The sequence below is a fragment of the Magallana gigas genome, chromosome 1, assembly GCF_963853765.1.
Source record: "Magallana gigas chromosome 1, xbMagGiga1.1, whole genome shotgun sequence".
Classification (NCBI taxonomy): domain Eukaryota; kingdom Metazoa; phylum Mollusca; class Bivalvia; order Ostreida; family Ostreidae; genus Magallana; species Magallana gigas.
In genome coordinates this window covers 59,977,193-60,002,350 of record NC_088853.1, presented here as the reverse complement: position 1 = coordinate 60,002,350, position 25,158 = coordinate 59,977,193, and the positions used below count along the sequence as shown (strand labels likewise).

General features: G+C 32.4%; 1 protein-coding gene and 1 long non-coding RNA gene across 2 annotated transcripts in view; one reads left to right on the top strand and one right to left on the bottom strand.

Annotated features, from left to right (window-relative positions):
- Positions 1-25,158, top strand: part of LOC136274014 (uncharacterized) — a 278,101-nt gene that overhangs the window by 146,533 nt on the left and 106,410 nt on the right. The window lies entirely within an intron of this gene.
- On the bottom strand, positions 241-24,018 carry LOC105322038 (uncharacterized). The gene is made up of 4 exons (XM_066079984.1): positions 23,852-24,018; positions 9,327-9,652; positions 1,989-2,564; positions 241-678 (listed from the first exon to the last, which is right to left on the bottom strand). The coding sequence occupies exons 1-4, from the start codon at positions 23,950-23,952 to the stop codon at positions 638-640; spliced, it is 1,044 nt and encodes a 347-aa protein (XP_065936056.1). The 5' UTR covers positions 23,953-24,018; the 3' UTR covers positions 241-637.

The following is a 25,158-nucleotide window of genomic DNA, read 5'->3' as shown; positions in this document are numbered from 1 at the left end:
CCGTTGGAAATGGAAGACCTTAATAATGATGATGTGATGATACTAATAATAACAACAACAACACGAACTCGGCAAAAATAAAATAAGGATAACAACAAATCCATAGCATTGTCATATATTACTTTTATAGCTTGCATACCTACCGTGCTTTCAATAATTGAGTGGCACAATTTGTTCGAGAAGTATGTTTGAACGCTGAATATTCTCGATTTCAACTTAAACATTCATATACCTTGTTAGGGTAATAAGTTATGCACTTGAATCAAAAGATAGACATAATATAGTGTACGCATCAACTATTGACGTTATATTCATACTGTATAACTTGATGTTGAGTGGATTGTTCTATGGTCAAATACAATATGGTACTAATAAAGTTTTGCATGTTTTAACTTTCAAAATCAACGAAACATTACACATGGTTTTTTTCTGATTTATTTTATCGACAGTCAATTGATAGTGGCAAATCAGACATGATTCAATTGTTAATTTATGATTTTGTTAGACGTTAAAACATTGGGTAGTATGAAAATCGTTTGTATGTTTCTTATTCTTTTTAATATAATACATATTTTAACAGTGTTTTGCAACATCAACATCAGCATATAATAATAAGCATTAAAAAATAAAAAATTACTCATTGCCAAAATCGGTTCCAGTTGCTCTCACAAGGACTGTCTGAAAAGAAAAAAATATACACCATAATAAGGTAATTCGAGTGTTTTAAAAATATGTATCAAACCAAACATATTTTAGATTAAACACTTAAAACAACTTATAAAATTACTATAGAGGCCAACGTATTTATGCTTTTGCACCTTTGTTTTCCTATAGTGAGCTTCAGCTCACAAGATCCAAATATTAAACAGCAAAACTTGATCAACATGAAAAATGATCTCATAATTTACTATATTATGCAGTAAAATACATCATGTTACATTATAATTAACGCAAATAAATTGATTATTCTTCGATCATAAAAATTTTATTGATTTTCTACAGAAAATATAAAAAATATAATACATATTTTCTTGCCACAACTTTCCAAAAAAAAAAAAATCAAGCATTTTAAAATGGTTAGGTCATAAAGTGGGAAATTTGTTAAAATATCGCATCTCCATTGTTTAGAGGGATTGCAGCAAAAAAGCACTGAAATCTGAACAAGGTAAATGAGTGGTGTAAATTTGTGGACAATTCTAAACAACTATTTAGTTTACATTCATTTTCTTAAAAATGTTTATTAAGAATTACATATAGTGTGAATAAAAAAACCAAGTTTATCAAAGTTGACCTTCTTGTTTTTGCTTGATAGTGTCTTGAACATGTGTACCCCCATATTGAATATGTTATTTTACCAGTTGGTTTTTGCAAACCTTGAAAAAAAAATGGAATGTACGAAAAGACTCAATCTATCAGTCACTAAAATTGATATACATTGTACTCAATGAAACTGTACCATTCATATAAAATGAAGGTCGAGACTGCGAAAAACACATAGAATTGAGTGCAGTAGTGCCCCCTTTTCTGTCAAATACTTTTTATCCAATATTTTTAACACGTTTATCTGTAAATTAAATAGCAATCAGTGGTCCATAGTTTTAATTAATGTTCAAGCTACAGCTACTTACTTATCCTATCCTTGTACCAGAGGAGACATGAGGTCGTCAAGCTACATAAACGTAGTGTAATTTTGGAAGAGAATGCATACACTACGTACAATTATATTACACACTCATTTACCATTTTTACATTTCACTACTCTCCTTACTATTTGCAATCCCTCTAAACGATAGAGATGTGATATTTTAACAAACTTCCCACTGTTTGGCCTAACTTTTTTAAACACTTGTGTGCAAAAAAAATTTAACCGTAAATTAAGCATGTCGTGTAAAAAAAACCGAATCCGAAACACTGGAATTACGTTAAATGGAGAACACATGCAGTAGATTTATTTATTTTGCAATCAATCATAACATAATTTTTCTTACCACTCATTGTCAGAGTATTTATCTCAATAAATGGATTGTCGAGTCGAATATTGTTGACATGTTCAAATATAAGACTAAACATTGTTCCTGTGCGTTCTCTCAATAGGTAGCGATGATCAATGAATTTGTTTTTATCAAAGACGTCGTCAAATGCTACATATATCACTATTGATTCCTTCCAGTCAAATCGTAACTTTCTTATATTGTAGTTCTTTTTCAAATTTTCTATAAAAGACAGCAGGTATTGAACAATGATCTCTGATGATCTAACGTAATCTCTGTTGTAGGGAGATATCAAATGTTGTAGTTTTTCCGAAATGTCATTAATAAGTTTAGAAAGATGTGGATATATGTATGGTATTTTAGTTTCCTTTATCATTCTGAGATCCATTTTTGAGTCAGAATTAAGTGAATGATGTTCTAATTTGTCTAAGGAAAATGGGGTATAGGATAAGGGCATTTCATCAAGACTGCTGGCAAAATTGTTTAAGATATATGCAAGTTCTTTTTCAATTGCTGGACACCTTTTCTTTAAAAGCCTGACTCTTATTTCAGCAAAACAAGTGCGACCAAGTGCTGCAAAAAATGAAAAAACAAGAAAAGTATTACTTGCATGGCATGCTTTTATGTTTATAAAGGTAAGAATGTACGCCAAACAGATTATGTTATGTTACAAAACTATTGGTCAACGGCTTTAACACTTTATTCTCTTAAAGAGACATGGTCACGATTTTGGTCATATTCTATTGTTCTGCATTTATTATTTACAATGCTTTAAGAATGCATTTCAAATAATAATATGAAATTTGAGATTCACTCATAGAGTTATAAGTAAGATACAGGGCTCTCAATTTTTTGTCATGTAAAAAGGTATATTCGTGTCCTGTTTTTGTTTATAAAAGTTCAATATATCTGTAAAAAATCTTTTTTAAGCTGATTTATCTATAGTCTTATTCATTTTAACAGTGCGTCTACGATAGAGTCAGGCAGATTAAAAAAATGTCAATTTCTGGAGTTTTAATAATTGTTATCATTTGTCTCAAAAATCCAAGAGGGGTTGCCAACAATGAAGACGATTTAAATTAAAGCCATGGCACAATAATTTCTTGGTATAAGGCGGCGTGAAATCTAAAACAACTTCAACGGGTTCCAAGTGTGTGCCTAAGAATTTTGCCGTAATTCAAAATATTTCATAAATAATGTGTACATTTATTAACTACACTGTAATTAGCAGCATAATTGATTGCTAACTATTAAAATTCTGATGTAATCTGTTGTCATGACATCCCAAAAAATGTAACTGGTAACTCGCCAGATTTAATGTCTTTCAATGCGAAAATAGTCTCAATATAAAAAAAGGTTTGGACGCCCCTTTTCAAAATGTCAATAAATATTTAGAAAAAAATGATTGTTCAAAAATGTAGAATTAAAATTTTATGATTGGGTTTTAAGGGATTATGAAATACTGCCAATTTTAGAGGAGGTGACCAAATAATTTTAGATATTTTATACAAAAATTCAAAAATTTAAGTTAATATTAGTGTTCTGGGATATTATAATGCATAAATGGTTAGAAAAATTAAAATAAACATTTACATTGCTCAATGTCATAAAAATTTCGTAACATTGGGTGGAAAACTAAGTTTAAATTAAGGACGTTGGATCCTGCGATCAAAAGTCTTAAAGTTTTTTCTAAAGTATTTATTAAAAATCTACACACATACATGTAGCTTAACCAAAATTCAAAACAAAATTTTGGAGACTATTTGCTTTATTTGGCGCTACGGTACATTTGATATGACCTTTATGCACTGATAGTGCAGATTGCACATAAATCGGTTTTTCCTCTATATTTTATTATTGAAATGAGCCATGGCATTAAATACAAATTTATACTATTTAAAATAAATAAAATTATTGTAAAGAAAAATGTTACAATTTCTTCACCTAATTGATATTTTGACCTTTTTGCACTGATAAAACGCTATTTTCATCCATTTCCAATTCAACATGAAATTATTTTAAAGTCTCAAACTTTTTCTCAAATTTTGATAAATTTGTCAGAAAAATCTTAAAATTTCAGAAAATAAAACAAAAAGCATGGGTCTATAATGTAAAATTTTAGATATGGCATGAAATAAACTAATTTGAGGCAAAAATTAGGATTCATTTTTCCTTGACTTTTATGACATATAAGTTAAGTTTGCCAATATGTGTCGATAGAAATATTGAAAAATTATAAAATTATGTTTTTCATAACAAAATGAAGATATCCTAATGCACAAACTATCTTGAAATTTTGTTTGCACTGAAAGTAAGAAAGCTAAAGTGAATGTACTTTAAAACAACTGATTTATGAAAAATGTTCATTTTCTCCTTAAAAACCTTCCGCCACAAAATATTGTCCCATTCTTAACTCTATAAATATGAAATTTTTCCTTTACTATTTTGTTTAACATAGTTTAATCGGGATCATAAAAGTTTAATTTATGAGTAGAATCAATATATGATGCATTTCTAGAATAAAGGTGACCCAAAATGGCTACCCAAAAACAGAGGAACGAACCTCTTTAATCTCCCTTTGCTTCACCTCTGGTTATCTCCCCTTTAATTGCTCTCCCCTAAGGAGGTAAAAAAAAATTATCAGTGGAGGGAAATAATGGCTTCTCCTGGCAGGAGCTCAGGCAGCCCTTCTATTATCTGTGACTTTGCTAGGCCATACAGACATAGAACATGTGAAGGTTTGATAGAGAGTATTTCTTCCTTGACTGATGATATATTACAACATTTAAAAAGATGTCAAGCGTCAACACGACATCAGACAAGAATCCCAGAAGGACTTCTGCTGCTGTTTCGCAGTGGGATAATTGTTGTTTTAAAGGATGTTCTTCAATTGAATGAATGCAGAAGTCACAGAATAGTCTTTGTACTTACTGGTACAAAGACTCTCAGTGCTGTATGCATCCAACAAATCATAGGGAGAAGCCAGACAGGGGATTAACATGCACGATGGCTAAAGAAATATGACTGCACGAGAGAGTTGTTGTGTCCGTTAGAGCTGGTAAGTCTTACGGTAAAGTTAATAAAGTATTTAATCTTATATTCTAAATTCATAAACAAAATGATGTGAATGGGAAAGGGGTGCCATGTCATTAAATATTAATTTTAAATGTGTGACATAACAGTTACCAGCTGGTTACAGGCATATTACGGGTCAAGTACAATAACTGGATTTAGCTACATAGCTTTATTTAGCTACATAGCTTTATTTACTTTCCTGAAGTATGGTTATTTAGCTACTCAATCATGGGCATTTGTACTAAAAGTATCTAAGTAGCAATAATTTTCAAAGTTCCGAATAGCTTGATTTAGCTATTTTGTCATACAATTCTGAAATATGTATTTTTTCAGCATGTAAACAAATGTCCTACCTTTGGAAAAATTAAGAATTGCTACAGCTCAAAGTAAAAGAGATAATTTCAATGAAGTTCATAGTGGCAAAAATCTGTCTGATTCAAGAACTGGTACATGTCGCATGCATATTTTAAAGTATGCAAATGAAGGTAACAATATGGAAAATGCACATCAACTGAAAAAAGCCTTGGAGAGCTATGGAGGAGTTAATAACACATTCATTTCACTGGTTGATATCAATACAGAAAATCCCAGTGTATTGTCAGAAAACATTAAAAACTTCAAGATTAGTCAGATAAACAACTTTCTCTTTGAAGAAGAAGGCATCAGAGTGTTTAAAGCCTATGCTGTTGGTCATGGACACTTGATCCCCAAGGGCACTCTTGAAAAGATATCAAGTAACCTTGCCTTTGATGAGACCAGAATGAAGGTATATACATGTAGTTGTTTTAGACTGTATTATAACTTCTTTTGGTGCGTGTTAATTTGATGAAAGTTCAGTGATTATGAGCATTAATTTTTCCTAAATGAGAATACTGAGTAATTTAACTCTGGTTGAAATGCGACATTTGATTGGATATAAAAATAACGTTACATGTGTTTAACCTGGCTTGCACGTCACAAGACTTTTCACAATGCACCAACTTCAAAAATATACTTATCTGCTTGACGTAACGTTTTACATTGAGCAGATTAATATCGTTTTAAAAAGTAAAATGTACTCAATTTTTACATTAAATCGCAGAAAATAAAATTTTAAGGAATGAACTCGGTGTATACCCAAGTTATACTTCTATAAACTGGCATGGAGCAATTGACGCCACAGGAGCGGGATATACTGTTTTACCCTTGTGTGTCTGTCTGTCTGTCTGACTGTTCGTCTGTAACAAAAATTTCTATCGCAGTTTTCTCAGCAACTATTTATTGCAGATCCTTGAAATTTTAACACTATTTGTTTATGCATGCAATATCGTAGGATATATTTTTGTACCAATGGGACATTAACTTCCTGTAAAATGACGACTTTTTTAGCTTAAATTTTTAAACGAATTTCTGTCAAACTTTTTTTGCAACTATTTATCGCAGATGCTTGAAATTTAAACACACTATTGGTTTATGCATGCCATATTGTGGGATATTTTTTTGTACCAATCGGATGCAAACTTTCTGTTCAATGTCGACAGCTTATAATGCATATTTACATTAGAGCAGGGGTATCACTAGTGAGCATTGGCTCACAGATATCTTGTTATCCGCTTTGCGGATCGTGGATTCCCAGTGGGCACGCAACGTTGTTTCAAAGTTGAGAAATAGTTGAAATGAAGTTGCAACGTTGATCCCCCGTTATTCATTGTTGAATCATCGTTGAGGTTTAAACGTTGAAACCCAAACCATAACTAAACGTTGATTCCACGTTGAAGACCCAACTTATTTTCAACGTTGAAGACATCAATCACTTTTCAACGTTGAAACAACGTTTTTATATTTTAATGAAACTGAACACATATTTTCAAATTTAAACTTCCTTACCATTTGTATAATTTAGGTTTTACTTATATTTTGTAAAGTGGAAGCGTTAAATGACGTGTTTTTACAAATATTAAATTTTAATTTGAATACAATTTTATCATATATATTCCAATAAAATTAATATATTGTTGTGTTATCCAATTAAAATATCAATTTTCTTTTAAATGAAAAGTTAAATTAATATTTCACATTACATTTTTAAAAAAAGAAGATTGTTTTCGTACAAGAAATTTGAGATTGAGCTGTGCGGTCAGCAAGTGGCTAATTGCAATTGAACTAGGTCAGTGAGAAGGGGATGCCCGGACCCATCACTACTGCAAGCCTTGCTGATCAAGGGAGTTATGCAATTTACCAGGCTGCTTGATGTCAGCCTGACCGCTAAAGACGCTACTTGTGAACAAAAAAGTCAGTTCTTAGGTACACCTCGTGCAGTCACTACACAGATTTTATGTACAGTAAAATGCCGGGATATTAGCTTTTGGTTGATGCCTGACGTTGAAACAACGTTGTTTCAACGTTGAAATGCCCGCTGGGTTATAAAGCGTAAACTGCCCCAACTCAGGTTATACTCTCATAACCTGGGTAGACATTGAAATAATTTCTTCATTATATACATGGATAAGTTATAATAATTTTTTGGGAGTTGATTTTAATCAACTCTCCTATCCATTTTCTCTGGCAAACCGAAAGTGAAACGGTGTTTAAACCTAAGCACTAATCATCACCGCTGACAAGACGTAGAAAGGTTATACGTAATTTTTAATTTTAATGAGATAATTAGATTTATTGCATGGAGAACTTTGTAATTTTCTGAAAGTCAGCATTATAAAAAAAACCCGAACCCGATCGAAAGTCAGTTTTTTGATAAGATGCGCCGTACTGTCTCTTTAACATTTTAGGAAATGCTAAGTACATGTAACAAGTGTTTTAAAAAAATGATGAAAATCATTAGTTATTAAGTGATTGCATTAAATTTGTTTAGAAAAATATGTTTTTAAGGGAGATAACTCACTTTTAAAAGTTGTAAAAATGCCAGTTATAGTAATGCACGCAGTGTGAGAAATATTCAGAACCCGAATATTACCTTATGTGAGAAGACTACGTAGGTACTTGGTTTTTTTTATCCACAACATTTTAATTTGCAAGCATCCAAACCCAATTTTAAAACTATTTGAATTTCAGCAACTTTTCAGTTTATTTTTTTAGTGTACAATTATACACTATATATATCATTTGCCTTGATCCAAAAATTAAGTGGGGTTATTTTTGACAAAATTTCAATGTGTCAAAATAAAATTAAATATTTATATTTCAATTATTTTTACAGTTGTTTCATTTTTATGCTTAGGGCATCAAAATGTCAAAAATGTCAGTTTTTCATAAAAATCAATGTTTCATTATAGTGAAATTGTATTTAATATGGCAACCCCCTTCAATAACTTTAAATGCTACTAACGTTTAACACATTCATGATAGACCTTAAACTTGAATTTTTACTTCAACATTCAAAATGTTAACAAAGTCTTTGTTTATATGACAATGAATTGTAAGCTCTTTTACTCTTTTATAACTCAACAAATCATACTCAAATGTTGGTTACCTATAAACATTGCCTTACTAAAGCATGGTAAGCAAGAACATCGGAAAAATAGTTTTTGACCAAAATCGTGACCATGCCCCCTCATTCAAAGTATTAAGAGTTATGAAAGCCGGGCTTGTCTGATGAGTGTATATTGTAGTTTGACTCAGAGCTTATCAACTTGTAAGTCGAAATAAGTATCTTTGTAAACATAGTACCCTTGTTAGTAAATCAGTGATAATATCCTTAGGTCAGATGATTAAGAAACAGGTTTGTAACAAATATAACGGTGAATTTGCATAGAACAGGTACATATAAATAGGCCATGTTTTAATAATTCTAAATATAACATCTTAACACAGAAAGTTGGACACTATCCCTACACACCAACATCTATGAAGAAACAATTATATGTTTATAGGACGCTTGTTAAATAAAGTTGGTTGCCTATAAAATGCGTGTATGCTTTGCTGTTGGCTCCAGTTTTTATATTTTATCAAAAATAGTTTTTTCTCTATACTTATTGATTGAATTTCCGTTATCATTTACGTATAACTCAGTGAACAGGTGAGTTGATTCATTTTAAACTATATCCTATATAAGGAACTATGTGAGTTTAAATGAAACATTTGGTCTATGTTTCTTGAAACTACGTGTTAACGAAAGAAATTGATTTATTGGATCTATCGCATTGAATCTATCTATTAACCAATCTCGACCAGGCCCAGTGTTAGTTCTAACTTGAAGCTTTTTTTTCATAATCATAAATACACATTTTATTGATGGATAAACAGCTAATATTTGTAACAACATACTTTTCATCCCACTGGTTGCTGATTTAAGACCGTTGATCTTTGAGGATGCGTCTTTGATGTTAAGCAAAGCCCTTTTATCCACATGATAAAAAATGTTCTCTAGGATATCATATTTGCCAACAGAAAGTTGTCCAGTTTGTTCTAAGAAACAGAAATTTTCCAAAATATCCCCATCTTGATGGTAAGGTAGGCGACAACATTTTCTAAAGTGCATTTTCCACCTGACAATATTACCTGCCGCTTTACTATCGTTAATAAAATACTCAGTAATAAGATTCGCCAGCAATCCATTGTGTATGTCCTCCGCATCAGTGTGGAAACGTAAACTAAAGTAAAATGATATAAAATCATTACATTTGAAAAAATATATAGTTTTCCCTCGGACTTAAACGTACCTTTTTCATTGGTTTTACTATGGCGCGTAACTTTCCGATATATTTATATGTTTAGCTGGTTGGATTTATATTTGTTTTTATGTAAACAATATGTACCTCCTCACTTTATAGGGCTTTTGATTGTGTTTAAAATACTATCAGAGGCAAGTATCTGTAGTACAATGTCCGAGGAATTTTTTCGAATCAAATATTTGTACAGAACATGTTCGGAAATAAGATTAATCAGTCCAAAACTAGCGCAATTTTTTTGCGCCGTAAATTGCAGTTTAAAACTATGGGAGACACTGTAGATCCAAGGTCGTCCATCCGAATTTGTTCAGACCAGAAGCTAATGACCTGCCGTTATTTTCAACCTCGCTTGTAAAAAAACATATATTCTTTCATTTTAAATTAAATACAGGTCATTTCAAAAGACCCGCAGGAACCAAATTTTGCTTTATATTTTTAATTTTAAGAAAGTAGATTGGTACAATTGCTTTTCAAAGTAGAAATTTAATCTTAACAAAATACTAGTTTTTGTTAAATTTGCAAGGCCAACACATTTTTTTTATTTGTTCATTTATGTTATTTCTAAAACCGCATGGCTACAAAGCTCTATTCTATCATACCGTCATAAAAGCACAGAGGTAACGCTCACCTACTAAACAGCGGAAGAAATCGTTAAAAAATTAAAGTTCCTTTAATATTATTTTTTACGTACAAAAACGCTTGCAATTGTTCAAAAACGACTCAATTGGTTAATTTGAAACTTTCAGACCTGATATCTGCAGGTCTGGACCTTGTTTGACATCTTGTATGTTTTTAATTTTTTGATGTCGGTAATCCTTTTATTTTAACTATTATAGATAAAAAGCTAGTATTTCAAGAGAGGATAGCCAAATTTGCATATAGTCATCATCAACATATATCAGGAGTAAACATTATGCTCGTAAGGGATCGATTATAAAAGCTAAAAAACCGTAAAATGTGCGTGTGTGTGTTTTATCATGATTCGTTCTTTTCTAAAAACACATTTAGAACCAAAATTGAAACGCAAAGTCAACTGGAAATACTCTTATTATTATTGAATCATTATCTTTTGAGAGAAAAATTATCATATCTGCGCAGGTGTTTGATAAATATTGAGTAACGGGCATTAGCGCGTTATAAAAATTTGTATGCACACACACCGCTGCAGTTGTGAGACCATGTCTTTTCCAAAAATATAAATGCTTATATTTACATTCTTAGATTTAAACCTTATTAAAAAATGGAGGAGTCACTGTAACAGACAGAGGCGTGAACTTTAATGTTCACTAGTGACGTTGTGTTTGCAGCGTTCATCGCTTGTGACGTCATAATAAAACTCGTCATTTTACGCTTTCAGTTAAGTAAGTACTTTTTGTAGAATAAAATGAGCTTGAATTGACAAGAGATTTCATATCACCTTAGGTGGCAAAGGGTAGTGATTTTGGACGAGAAATTGTGAAGCAGATAGTGTTAATATATGTGATCTAATTTTTCAGCGGATTTTCAAGTTTGCTAAAATTCGATTGCATGCAGAGGACACGTCCTGACTCTTGAGAATTTTTAAACATTTTAATATAAAACAAGTACAGCTTACATATAGCACTATATAGAATTGCCAGGGACGGTCTCAAAATATTCTGAAAATTGCCCTTCTTCACATTTTCACAGGTCGAGCACCACTCCCCAGTCCCGAACAACTGCCATAAAGAAGGGCCCCTGAGAGCGAAGCTCTGCCTATAGACAACACGTGTATATATATCTAAAAATAGAAATTACACTCTATACAAATGAAGTTGAAAAACCTTTCCAAGATGGAGGAAAAAAGAATAACTTTACGCGCAGTGACATCACCGGCATCCATGTTGAATTTGAATCTCGCACTAACTTCACGTTTGGTGATAATTTATCAACTTTGTTTAATGAATGATAAATACATTCAAAATTACCTAGTATGTTCTTGAAAAAAATAATTCCTAATTAAGAAAATAAATGTTCGTTTCCTACAACTTTCAACAGTTGCATTAGATCCGATCAAATGAATTTGAGAGCATCTGATTGGACAAAAACATGTTCAAACAGTAAATCAGTTTTATTTCATTGTTATTAAAATAACATTTTGTATTTTAATTGAATTTGCTTTATTAATACATTTTGAGAACACCAAAGACGTATTTTTTTCCTACTTTCAATTTGAAATTTCGTTTTAAGCTCACCTGAGCTGAAAGCTCAAGTGAGCTCTTCTGATCACATTTTGTCTGTCGTCCGTCTGTCTGTCCGTCTGTCTGTAAACTTTTCACATTTTTAACATCTTCTCAAGAACCACTGGGTCAATTTCAACCAAACTTGGCACAAAGCATCCTTAGGCTAAGGAATTCAAGGTTGTGAACATTAAGGACCACGATCTTTTGCAAAGGGAGAAAATTAGGAATTTATGAAAAATTTCGAGAAATTTCAAAAATCTTCTCCTCATTAACCATAACACCAGGAAAGCTGAAACTTGTGTGAAAGCATCCCCAGGTAGTGTAGATTCAAAGTTGTGAAAATCATGATCCTCGAAGGTAGGGTGGGGCCACAATGGGGGGGGGGGGTCGAAGTTTAACATATGATTAAATTGAGTAAAATCTTAAAAAATCTTCTTCTCACAAACTAATCAGCCCTGAAAGCTGGCACTTGTGTGGAAGCATCCTCAGGTAGTGTAGATTCAAAGTTGTGAAAATCATGACCCCCGGGGGTAGGTTTTGGCCACAATGGGGGGGGGGGGGGGTCGAAATTTTACATAGGAATATACAGAGTAAATCTTTAAAAAAATGTTCTTCTCATGAACCATAACGCGGGGGTGTTAAGGAAGCATATGGAATCTGAGTTACATGTAATTCCGTGAATTCACAAATCTTAATTATCATGTACATATTCAAATATTTAAGCAACGAAACGTAGATCAAAAACAAATTAAAAATACTGAGGGCAATTTTTTTCCAGAAATTATTTTGTATTACGTAGATTTACACATTGATGACGTCATGACTAAATGTTGAATGTCGTGTGAATTTGATCGGAAAGCATTGTAAACATATTCAAAATATAACTAATCTAAGAACTCTAATAAAGTATTGTGGTGTGATTTATTGAGAATTGAACATAAGAATATTGGGGGAGATGTTAGTTTTATCAATCATTCGCTAAAAGGTATGTAAATTTGGTTTTATTTCTCGGCCAGGCTTTCCTTTGTCGTTGTTAACGATATAAAAATCCGACTAGAACAACACTACCCCGTATATATTGAACTTTAAATTTTATACGTATCGTTAGTTTGATCATTGCTTAAATTGGAAAGTGCTGCTAGAATCCCATGTTGTGTGTTGTTATGATGCAATTTGCCGTTTTCCGTGCAAACTATATAAAAATTGGGAAGGTTTTACGAGAACCGGATAAATAACTTTTTAAAAAGGGAAACATTGGATTCTAGCAGCGGTTTTGATTAAACTGAGATGTTTTGCTTTCACTTAGTATGTTTATTTTATTTTTGAAACCGCGGGGTAGTGTTGTTCTATCTCATTTTATGTTAAGGAATATACGTAAGCTATTTATAGTTGTCACGTGATAATGCACCAATGTGGCAGTTATGTACTACCCGATTTTATTGAACTGACATCTATTTTAAAGGATAATACTAAGTTTTTGATCTTATTCAAAATAATTATCTAATTTCACGATTTTGAATATAACAGTCGAAAAAAGACGCTAACTTGCCCATATGCTTCCTTAACACCCCCGCGAAGACCATGAAAGCTGAATCTTATGTGGAAGCATCCACAGGTTGTTTAGATTCAAAGTTGTGAAAATCATGACCCCCGGAGTTAGGGTGGGGCCTCAATGGAGGGTTGAAGTTTTACATAGGAATATATAGAGTAAATCTTTAAAAATCTTCTTCTCAGAAACTAATCAGCCAGGAAAACTGAAACTTATGTGGAAGCATCCTCCGGTAGGGTAGATTAAAAGTTGTGAAAATCATGACCCCCAGGGGTACGGTGGGGCCACAATTGGGGGTCGAAGTTAAAAATAGGAATATATAGAGTAAATCTTTAAAATCTTCTTCTCTGAAACTAATCAGCCAGGAAAGCTAAAACTTTTGTGGAAACATCCTCAGGTAGAGTAGATTCAAAGTTGTGAAAATCATGACTCCCGGGGGTAGGTGGGACCACAATGGGGGGGGGGGGTCGAAGTTTAACATATGATTAAATAGAGTAAATCTTAAAAAGTCTTCTTCTCACAAACGAATCAGCCCGGAAAACTGGCACTTGTGTGGAAGCATCCTCAGGGAGTGTAGATTCAATGGGCCACAATCGGGGGTTGAAGTTTAACATAGGAATATATAGAGTAAATCTTTGAAAATCTTTTTCTCACAAACTAATCAGCCAGGAAAGCTGAAACCTATGTGGAAGCATTCTCAGGTAGTGTAAATTCAAAGTTGTGAAAACCATGATCCCCAGGGGTAGGGTAGGGCCACAATGGAGGTTGAAGTTTACCATGGAATATACAGAGTAAATCTTTAAAAAATCTTCTTTTCAGAAACTAATCAGCAAGGAAATATGACACTTGTGTGGAAGCATCCTCAGGTAGTGTAGATTCAAAGTTGTGAAAATCATGATCCCCAGGGGTAGGGTGGGGCCACAATGGGGGTCAAATTTTAACAAAGAAATCTATAGAGTATATCTTTTAAAAATCTTCTTCTCAGAAACTAATCAGCCAGATGATTCTTTATAATTGTTAAAACTTTGGCCCCAGGACAATTCTTTTGCCTCAAAAGAAGGTTCAGAGTTTGATGTAGGTTTATATCCCCATATATAAACTATTGTTAAAGATCTTTTTGAGAACTGCAATACTCAACATATGATATGACTATAAAATCATCCTGTTAGATAAGGGACTAGTGATTATAAACATAAGAATATCCAGGGGAAAAATGGATTTTATTTGTACAGGATCTACATGTATTATTGTACAATGTCCAGATAGTTTGTATTACGACTCCAATAAGCTTATTTTATCATACATAGTGTTCCTCAGGTGAGCGATGTGGCCCATGGGTCTCTTGTTTAGGTTTCATCTCAAATCGTAGCCTGACATACTCATATTCAGGTCATTACGTACACAGAATTCAAATTAATCATCCAAATAAAAAAAACAACTAAGTTACCACCAATAACTAATCAATAAAAACAAAAGCTAATCAAAATTTAATTTTGTAGACATCATAATCTTTAACAGACACATTGTAAAATATTTCCCTATTCTAATTCTTCCTCCCCCACCCCCACCCACCCCGAAAAGAAAAATATGTGTAAACTATTCGTATATAATAAAGAAAAATACAATAAATGTTAAAATTACCCCCAATCTGCCATGAAAATAAAAGAAAATAGGGAGATTATTTGGAGCAAAATGCATTATAAATACTTAAAATTTATGCATAATATTCGGAAGTACTGATCTGCATTCACAATCATAGATATGCATTGCACACTAAATGTAAGACATTTGTCAGACAAAGTCAGAGTAAATTATATACCCTGGTATGTACAATATAAATGAAGGACAATATTTGCAACTTATGATGTGAATTAGCCAACCTGAGAATATCTTAATTCTCTAGTTTTAATGCACAAATCAATGATCATTGAATGTTTAAAAATTCAGGACCCCCCCCCCCAAAAATGGGGTTCCGGTCACGTGATGGTCTGCGACTGACCATATTTTTGAAGCTCCGCTGTTTTTTTCTCTTTAAATACGTCTCTGTAATATTTAAAGGGCCCAAAATACTGGATATAGGACTTAAAACTAAATTTGGTGAGTGCTATATAATTTCAGAAATGTACGCCTTGATATTGTTGTTAAGAAGCATTCTGAAAATATAGGACTGTGGTGAACTCTTACTCACTAATTAATAGTGACAATCGTAACAATGGCCGAAAAGTCAGGGGTACTTAGAAAAACACCTGAAAAAGAACAAACAAAAACAAAAAAACTTGTTCAGCTCGATTTAAAATCGGCACCAGTGTCCGTCAGAAAATCCATTGTTTCCGAAAAGGCTGCAATGAAAAAACCGAGTACTAGCAGCGGTGATCATACACCTGTTCACGACGGTAGTACATCTGACCAGCACGTTAATATCTCAGGTGACCTTCATCAAATTCAGCAAAGTTTGACGGAAATAAGAGAGTCCATGGTAAACAAAATCGGATGTTAAGGTCTTGGTTTCGGAAATATTGTTAGAATTGAAAAATGAAATAAAAAGTGAAATAAAACAAGAAATTGTCGATGAAATGAAAGACAATTTTGAGGAAAGTATCAAAAACAAAGTCAAGAAAGAGTTTGAAGATAAAATCGACGAAAAGAGTAAAGAGTTCGAAACACAAACAAAAGAAATCTCTGGGGGATTTAATCTTGATTTCGACACTCTGAGAGAAAAATTGAACTCCCAATCAAGTGAACTGAGATCTCTCAACGACAAACTCAAACAATGCGAATCTGCGGCACAATCTGCAATGATCCTCGCCAATCAAAATCAACAATACTCGCAGAAAGCAAATATTAAATTTCTAAATTGGGCCGAGGAGAAAAACGAAAACCTCAGGGGTAAATTGTGTACAATTCTCAAGAAGGCAGTAAAGATGGACCTTGACCCCTCGGACGTTCTTGCGATTCAACGGATTCCTGGGGGAGATGGGAAAGGACCACGCCCTGTGATCGCCAAATTCCGTAACACGGAGGTCAAGATCGCGGTCATCAAAAATCGATTGAATGACAAACTCAATATATGTTTTACCATGCATGACCACCTAACAAATTTCAACGCAAAACTTTTGCGCAATCTTAATGGTGACCCTGGAATCCAGTCTGCCTGGTACTACAACGGCAAGGTTTTTGCGCTGGACGAACAAGGACGCCGCCACAGATTCGATATTCTGGACAATGTTTCAGAAAAACTAAAACGGCGCTAGTACATTTATGATAGACAGCGGAGTGGAACCTGGATGCATCGGGTTCAGTCAACGGTTTTCAGATCGGGATCGCTATCTCAATTTTGGAACTGTTTACTTTCTGTTTATGTATGTGTGCATCTGTGAGTGTGCGTGTTTCTCCCTTTATTAATGTTCTTAATGAAATGGTAGGATGCTTAGTTGCTTGTGTGTGTGTAATATTTTTGGGTTAGGTTGGATCAGAAAATTTGGTAATGGTAAATGGTTATTTGCTTCGCGCATGTGTTATTTTTGAATACTTTTTTTGTTCTTGCATGTGTTGCTTTTGGTATTTCCATTTAATACGTCAATATGATGTCGTCTGACAAGATTTTAACAGCTACGGTGAACTGTCGGGGGCTCGCCACACCATCAAAACGTAAAGATGTTCTTAACTACTATAGACAAAAACATTATTCTATCATTTGCCTACAAGATACTCATTTTATTTCTGAACATGAACAGTTTATAGAAACATAGTTGGGATATAAATGTGTGTTTAATTCATATTCATCTAACTCAAGAGAGGTCTGTATACTTTTCATCAACAACTTCGAGTTTAAAATTCATAGACTGTGAAGGTAATTTGTTGGCTTTGGAGATGACAATTGAGGACCACAAGGTTACTCTCATTAATATATACGGTCCTAATATTGACAACCCTGAGTTTTATGAAAATGTAAGAAGTATCTTCCTTGAACTTGATAACGAATATTTTATTTTATGTTGGGACTTTAATTTTGCATTGAACCCCATGCAGGATACTTATAACTACTGTAGTGTTAACAATCCAAAGGCTCGAAGTAAAGTCCTGGAAATAATGGAAGACTTATGCCTCATAGGTTACTATAGAGTCCTAAATCCTGAAAAAAAAGTTTATACATGGCGGAAAAAAATCCTCTTAAACAAGGTCGCCTTGATTATTTTCTCATTTCTGACAGCTTAACAAAACCTAAATGTAAACTGCACTATCAAACCTGGATACAGGTCTGATCTTTCTATTGTTTTGGTCGAGCTTAAATTAAATCCCTTCCGGAGAGGGCGTGGTCTTTGGAAATTTAATAATTATTTACTTACAGATAAAGACTACGTTCAAAAGGTAAAAAATGTAATAAAATGTGTCAGTAATCAATATTTAGAGAATGCGGAGAGTAAAAATTTCCTATGTAAAAATAACATTGATGAAAGTTTATTTCTTGAGGTATTATTGATGGAAATACGGGGAAATATTATCTCATATTCTTCATATATCAAAAAAGAAAACGACCAAAAAGAAAAAAACACTATTGCAAGAAATTGAGGATTTAGAATCGGATGCTTTCATTGATTTAAATAAATGAGATGAAAAAAAGGAACTCGAGAGTATTAGAAAAGAAAAGTTACTAGGCCACGTGATAAGGTCCCGAGCTCACTAGATAGTGGAGGGTGAAAAACCATCAAAATATTTTTGTAATTTAGAATCTAGGAATTATTTAAATAGAACAATAAGAAAAATTGAATTAGAGGGTACTGGCACTATATATGAACAAACAGAAATTTTAGATGAAGTTAAGACATATTATGAAACTCTGTATAAAAGTGCAGATTTAAGTTTAGTTAATATAGATTTAGAAGAAATGTTCTTGATTTCTAATACTCCTAAAATAGATACAAATACGTCCAAAGGTCTGGAGAAAAACATTGAGGAAGGAGAAGTTCTTAACGTATTAAAGCACATGAAGAATAAGAAGTCCCCTGGTAGTGATGGATATACTGCAGAATTTTTTTAATTTTTTTGAAGTGATATTAGAAATTATGCTGTTAGAGCTATTAACTGTATTTTTCTTAAAAAAGAGCTTCCTATCTCTCAAAGACTTGGAATAATTTCATGTTTGCCAAAAGGGGACAAACCAAGACAGTTTCTAAAGAACAGGCGATCAATAACCCTTTTAAATGTTCTCTACAAGATTATATCTGGTTGCCTAAGTTTTAGAATCAAACAAGTTTTGGACATTATTATTTCAAATACACAATCTGGTTTCATAAAAGGTAGATACATAGAGGAAAATACTCGCTTTTTTATGATCTGATGTCGTACACAGAGATACATGAAATTCCAGGGCTTTTGGTCCTCATTGATTTTGACTCTATGTCATGGTCATTTATATATAAAGTTTTAAATTATTTTGGGTTTGGAGAATATATTATCCAGTAAATAAAAATTTTAAACACAAATGTCCGTGCCTGCATTTTACAAAGTGGTTTTTTATCAGAACAATTTGACATACAAAGGGGATGTAGACAAGGAGATTCTGTTGCTCCATATTTATTCATTATATGTGCAGAAATCCCTTTAATTCTTATAAAGCAAAACAATGATATTAAGGGCATATTTGTTCATAAAAAAGAACATAAAATATCACAGTATGCAGACGACACTTTGTTAGCCCTTGATGGTTCACCAAAATCCTTGTTCGAAGCATTAGAAACTATGGATTTTTACTCCAGCTTCTCAGGACTTAAAATTAATACATCTAAGACAAAAATTGTGTGGATTGTTTCAAAAAAAAATTCTGATCAAGTGTTTCATCATACCAGATGGAAATTAGACTGGGGATCTACATCTTTTAATTTATTAGATTTCCAATTTTCCGTTGAACTTTCTGAAATTGTTGACATTAATTTTGGTATTCAGATTTCAAAAATCATTGCACTTATGGAACAATGGAAAAGAAGAATTCTTACTCCAATTGGTCGTGTCACTGTCATTAAGAGTTTGTTAATTCCAAAATTAAATCATTTATTTATACATGTATCGCTTCCTACTCCCAAAAAGGAGATTGTATCATTTATATGCAAAGCTATCTTTGAGTTTCTATGGACATCCAAAACAGACAAAGTTAAAAGGTCTCTTATAACACAAGACTGCTTGTCAGGTGGTATGAAAATAGTAGATGTTAGAAGTTTTATTACATCACGTAAATGTACATGGATTAAAAGGTTAACTTGTTCACATAAACCGTGGATGGATATTTTCTATGCTCTCAATGGAGATATTTTACAGAAATTGTATGATTTTGGAGATAGTTTTGTGTTTGATTGTTTGTTGAAAGAAAATAACGCCTTCTGGAAAGATGTTTTGATTGCTTGGTCATGTTATATGAAATCTTTTACTTACTCAGCATTTTAAAAAAAATTTCATTATATTCCATTGGGTATAACTCTAATATAAAAGTTAACAACAAACGAGTTTTTTTTAAATCCTGGTATGAAAAGGGAATAAAGGTTGTGCAAGATTTTTTTGATGATGATTGTAATCTTTTAGACTTTAGAGTTCTTAAAAACACATACAATCTATCTGACAGTTGTGTGATGCAATACAATAGTATTGTTACATCTATTTCAAAATATTTGAAATCATTGTTAATTGATAGGTCTTCTTTCAAAAGACTTCCTAATCCATATGTACCCTTATTTTTTGAACCTCTCATATCTTCTAAAAAATGTTTAAAAATCTTTTATAATTTTTTGAATAAATATGAGGCTATTTCAACCTCAATCAGCAAGTGAGAGGCAGAGCTTATGCCATATGGAGTAGACACAATATCAGTGCAAGATGTCTTTAAGATTTGTTTTAAAACAACTAGTGATTCTTCTGACCAGTGGTTACAATTTCGAATCTTGCATAGAATTGTTCCTGTTGGAAGATACCTTAAGAAAATTAACATTAAAACTTCTGATTGCTGTTGTTTTTGTATGGAAAATGTTGAAACAATAATACATGTTTCCATGGCTTGTGATAAAGTACAAACACTCTGGAGTGATTTAAGTCTTCATATATACAGAAAGGCCTCTGAAAGAGTTGGTTTTAATGTTTTTAATGTTATTCTTGGTGAGCTACCATTGTCAAACAATAACAGGGTTATAAACTTCATAATTCTATATGTTAAACAATATGTTTTTTTATCCTTAATGCAAAATAAAATGCCAATATTTTTTGGATTACTCAGTCATTTAAGAATAAAATATCATGTAGAAAAATATGCTGCTATCCAAAATCAAAAGCTGCGCAATTTTTAAAAATTGTGGCTTACATGGAAAAACATTTTAGATTAGTTTATGATATTATGATTATTACTATTTGTATTATTATTTGTTATTTATTTTTTTTTGGGGGGGGGGGAAGCAAAGTAACCATTTACCACTAATATTGAAAAATGTATGTAAATATACTTGTGTGTGAGTGAGTATGCATGTGTATACAATTTATAAAAACTGAATTTATTGATGTCAACATTAGTATTAGTATGTATGGATCAAAAACAATAAATTATAAAAAAAAAAAAAGGGACCAAAAATAATCTCATTATTTGTCCATACAAGTAAAATATTCTCGAGAAAAATTGATTTTCTTATATAAGAAAATATGTATAGATTACTCTTTATTTCATGTTTTATGCATACATTTAAAATAAGGGAGTAAAATGTTAAAATACTTCATGCTGAAGAATTATCCAGAGATCTGCAATGTAGATACATGTAGCTGCAGCCAGGTATTATCCAATATATGTATAAATTACTTCAGACTAGACAGTATAACTGTAGACATTAAAATAATATACATGTATATTGATAGAATCAAAATAACAACAACAACAACAACAAAAATGCAGCTAAATTATGTCCTAAGATTTTTTGCGTAGTTTTTAGTTATTCTAAATGCCCCTACATGTACCTTCGCTAGCCAAGGGTGTTTGATCTGCAAGAGCGGCGCAGATCAGAAACCCTTGGCATACGAAGATGAAATATTTCAGGGTTTAAACAATATTGATTTACAAACCAGAATGAAAATTTGTTTACAGGTTTTTGAATTTGAATTTCCTCCCCCCTCTCTCTCTCTGACTTGTTCGGTTAAAAAAAAAATCTATGGATATTTGTATAGCATTTTATATAAAATAAGATCTGGATGATAGCATGTGAAAATTGTGTGAGGTGTTCCAAGAAACTTCCAAATGAAAAAAAAATATCTCCATAAGGAATCTGTTTTTCGTTCCTGTGAAAATCTCTGAGTAAAACAAAGTGATGACATTTTAATGAAGGATTTCAACTGTACTTTTTTTAGCTGTGTATGTTTGTATAAAAGTCGTCAACATGTGATAGAAACAGAAGCTTGGGACAGACTATAGTCTATAGCATATCAGGGCTTGAAGAAATTTAATAAGCAATAAGATTAGAGTCCAAACAAAGCACTTATATGAAATGACAGGCCAGAGATGATGAAATGGCATATACTGATCTAGCTTCGCCCTCCAAACGGTTACACCGTAAAACATATTAGCTTAATGTCTAACTATGCAACTAATCACCAAATAATGGGAGAGGGCTTAATCACATCCTGTTTGAGTGGCATTTCGTGTTCTGAACCCACCTTACTTTTCAGCCTAAAAAACCGAAAGTGAAAATTTTGGCCACAGTTTCGCATTTTCATTCCATATCTGATGAAAAGTGCTACCAGTATTAAAGTGTCATATATCAGTGAAATTGACATGAGCTCCTCTATCCACGGCATAAATTCATAAATTTAATCCCCTCAAATAACCAGCCAAACCTCAGGTTCTCCCTTTATTTCAATATTTTGACCGGGTATTTCGTTCAAAACTATCCCCTGCCACCTTTAAAAAAGAGAATGGTCATTTAAATGAAGAGCTATCAGGATCTCTAGTCTTTGGTTTATAGCTCAAACGCTTCTTTAAAATGAAGTTTTCGTAGAAAGATTCCGCTCCCATTTCTAAATCAGATGTGCTAAATATCAAATCTAGTACAGGTATTGTATTGTCATGACCTTCTAAAAAAGGGAAATCCTTTGCGTTGTGTCGCTCACACCGAGGTTGTGTCTGGGTTTTTTTTCCTTTAGCAATAGCCGTTATTCAAATGTACAGGTGATACCATTCTTTGCGTGCATGTTTAGTAGCTTGCACTCTCGTACGTCGGCGTACAAAATTTTGTGAGAAAAGGATTAGATATTAAGGAATTTTTTAATATAGAATAATTGAGAAATTTTACACACTGAGTATACAGTGTTTTAAATCATAATCAAATAATTTTGGGACTGATTGTGTTCCATTCCCCCAATCTCTTGAATTAATATAATAACAATTTTATCTTTATGTATCCGAGATTATAGTGCATCAAAAACAGGATTGCAATAATGTATATTAAAGCTATACACGCTATAATTTGCGTCAATTTTGAATAAAGGGGAAAATGTATGTGTTTGATTACTAATAAAAGTTACCTTTATTCTGTTAATTATAATGCTCAATTCGATCACGTAACAAATATATCAAATATTAAACAATAAAAACTATTTATTTTCCTGCCAGGAAAGTAATGCCTCCTCTTGAATATCAATCTATCACGTGATATCGACAGCTAAATTTAGCCTATCATACCAAAACTGGTGAAGGGTCAACATCTTCATAATTGTGATAGTTTCACAAAGAAAAGGATATTTTCAGTAAAGCATGAATTTGTCCGATATACGAGTACAAACAAAAGAAAAAAATACAAGCCTGTGAGTAAACATCAATATTTCCTTTAAAAAGAAGACGTAGACCTGTGTTTTTCCCCTATGTGCTATTTATAGATCCTATAAGTGTTAATGCAGAAGTAAGGGTATCGTGAATGACAAACGAATTTTACTCATTATACATGTATGTATTTCAAATTAACAAATGTTAAGCATATTAAAAATCAAGTTGGATATTTAATTAGGCAAACAATAACGACCACCTAGTTCTCCGCGGACATGCGCAATGAGGTCGGTTTCGCTCTTCCTTCATCAATATTCATGAAAAGGTATATTTTTTTGGCAGGAAAATAAACAATTAACAATCTATATCTTTGTAACAAGATGGAATTCACCATTGTAATTTACAGATTAAGGATAACTTTCATAAGTAGACAAACACATGCGTTTTCACTGTCATTCAAAATTGACGTAAATTATAGCGTGTATAGCTTTAATGTAATATTAACGCTTCCTTTTTTAAAAAAAAATGTACAAGTTTATGGTAAAAATATATGAAACACGTAATTTTTTTTATAATAAAAATATACTTACCTGGAACCGACCAAATCAGTGTTTACTACTCCGTCACTTTTTTCATATTTATGTTTTTGCGATCTAGCTGTTCTAACAAACGACGGAACATATGGAAACATAACTTCTTGACGAAAATGAGAAAACCAGTGTCCTTTAAAATTGCATGGATATATAGCATGCGTGCATTGCTGTTATTTTGTTTAAATTGACTGGGTAAGATAAAATCGTACATAGTAAGATACAGTCACACCCGAATGATCGCCTTAGGTCTATATGTGTGACCCCAAGAAATAAATATTGGTGCATTTTATGTGGCTGTAAAAACACCAAAGATTTCAATTTGCAATCAAAAATATGTAATTTGTATGTTTACTTTGTACGTTTCTTACAGGATTTTTCATAGTGTAATCTAATAATATATGAAAACTAAAAGAATGATTAAAGCATGTCAACTAATTTATAATAATGACATTTTGTTGACTTCTATTGAATTGTTAATATAATCAATCTAATTTCTTTTTAGATTTTATCCTTATTATAAACAATGATTTCTGTTATGTGGCTATATAACATACATTTATCAAGTTATTTTGTACATATACTTTTAAACCTCTTGCTCTATATACAAATAATTTATTAAACGAGGCATTCTACTTATAGTCTGTCGCATGATTTTTTGTCGCTTATTTTTTGAAATTATTCTATGTTTATAAATACCTCTTGATTCAGAGGATGTTCATTCATGTTCAATAGTATAAAAAAGATTTCTACTTTGATCGACACCTCTAGCTTGTCAGGTTTCACAACACGTCTAAGAACAAAAGTCTACGGGGATTGTCCATCGGTACCCGGATGTGAACGTTGGAAAATTGTTTGAGGTATTTTGAGTGACTTCCGAATGGAGAACACATGTCAAAATTGGTCATTATATCTCATCAATTTCAATTCATCTTGGCTAGCCAAGGGTTTACGATATACTCTGCTCCACCACCTATTTTAGAGGAGCGGAGCAGATCATAAATCCTTGGCTAGTGAAGATGATATCAATTACACTTATTTGACATGTATCTGTATTTTAACAAACATCTTCAAAATATGCAGTATAAATATTTTGGGAGAGACTATACAAACAAGTTGTTGGAACAAGAATATCAAGAACTTTGATTAAAGCCATATTAACGCAAGTTCTATGGTCGATACAGTGACCTTGTCAGCAAGTAAAACGTTTCATTAGGACACATGCTAACTGATGTTTTTCATACCTGTTAGACCATTATCGATACACCGGGCGAACTACGGTTTCATGTTTTTTTACCTTGACAATG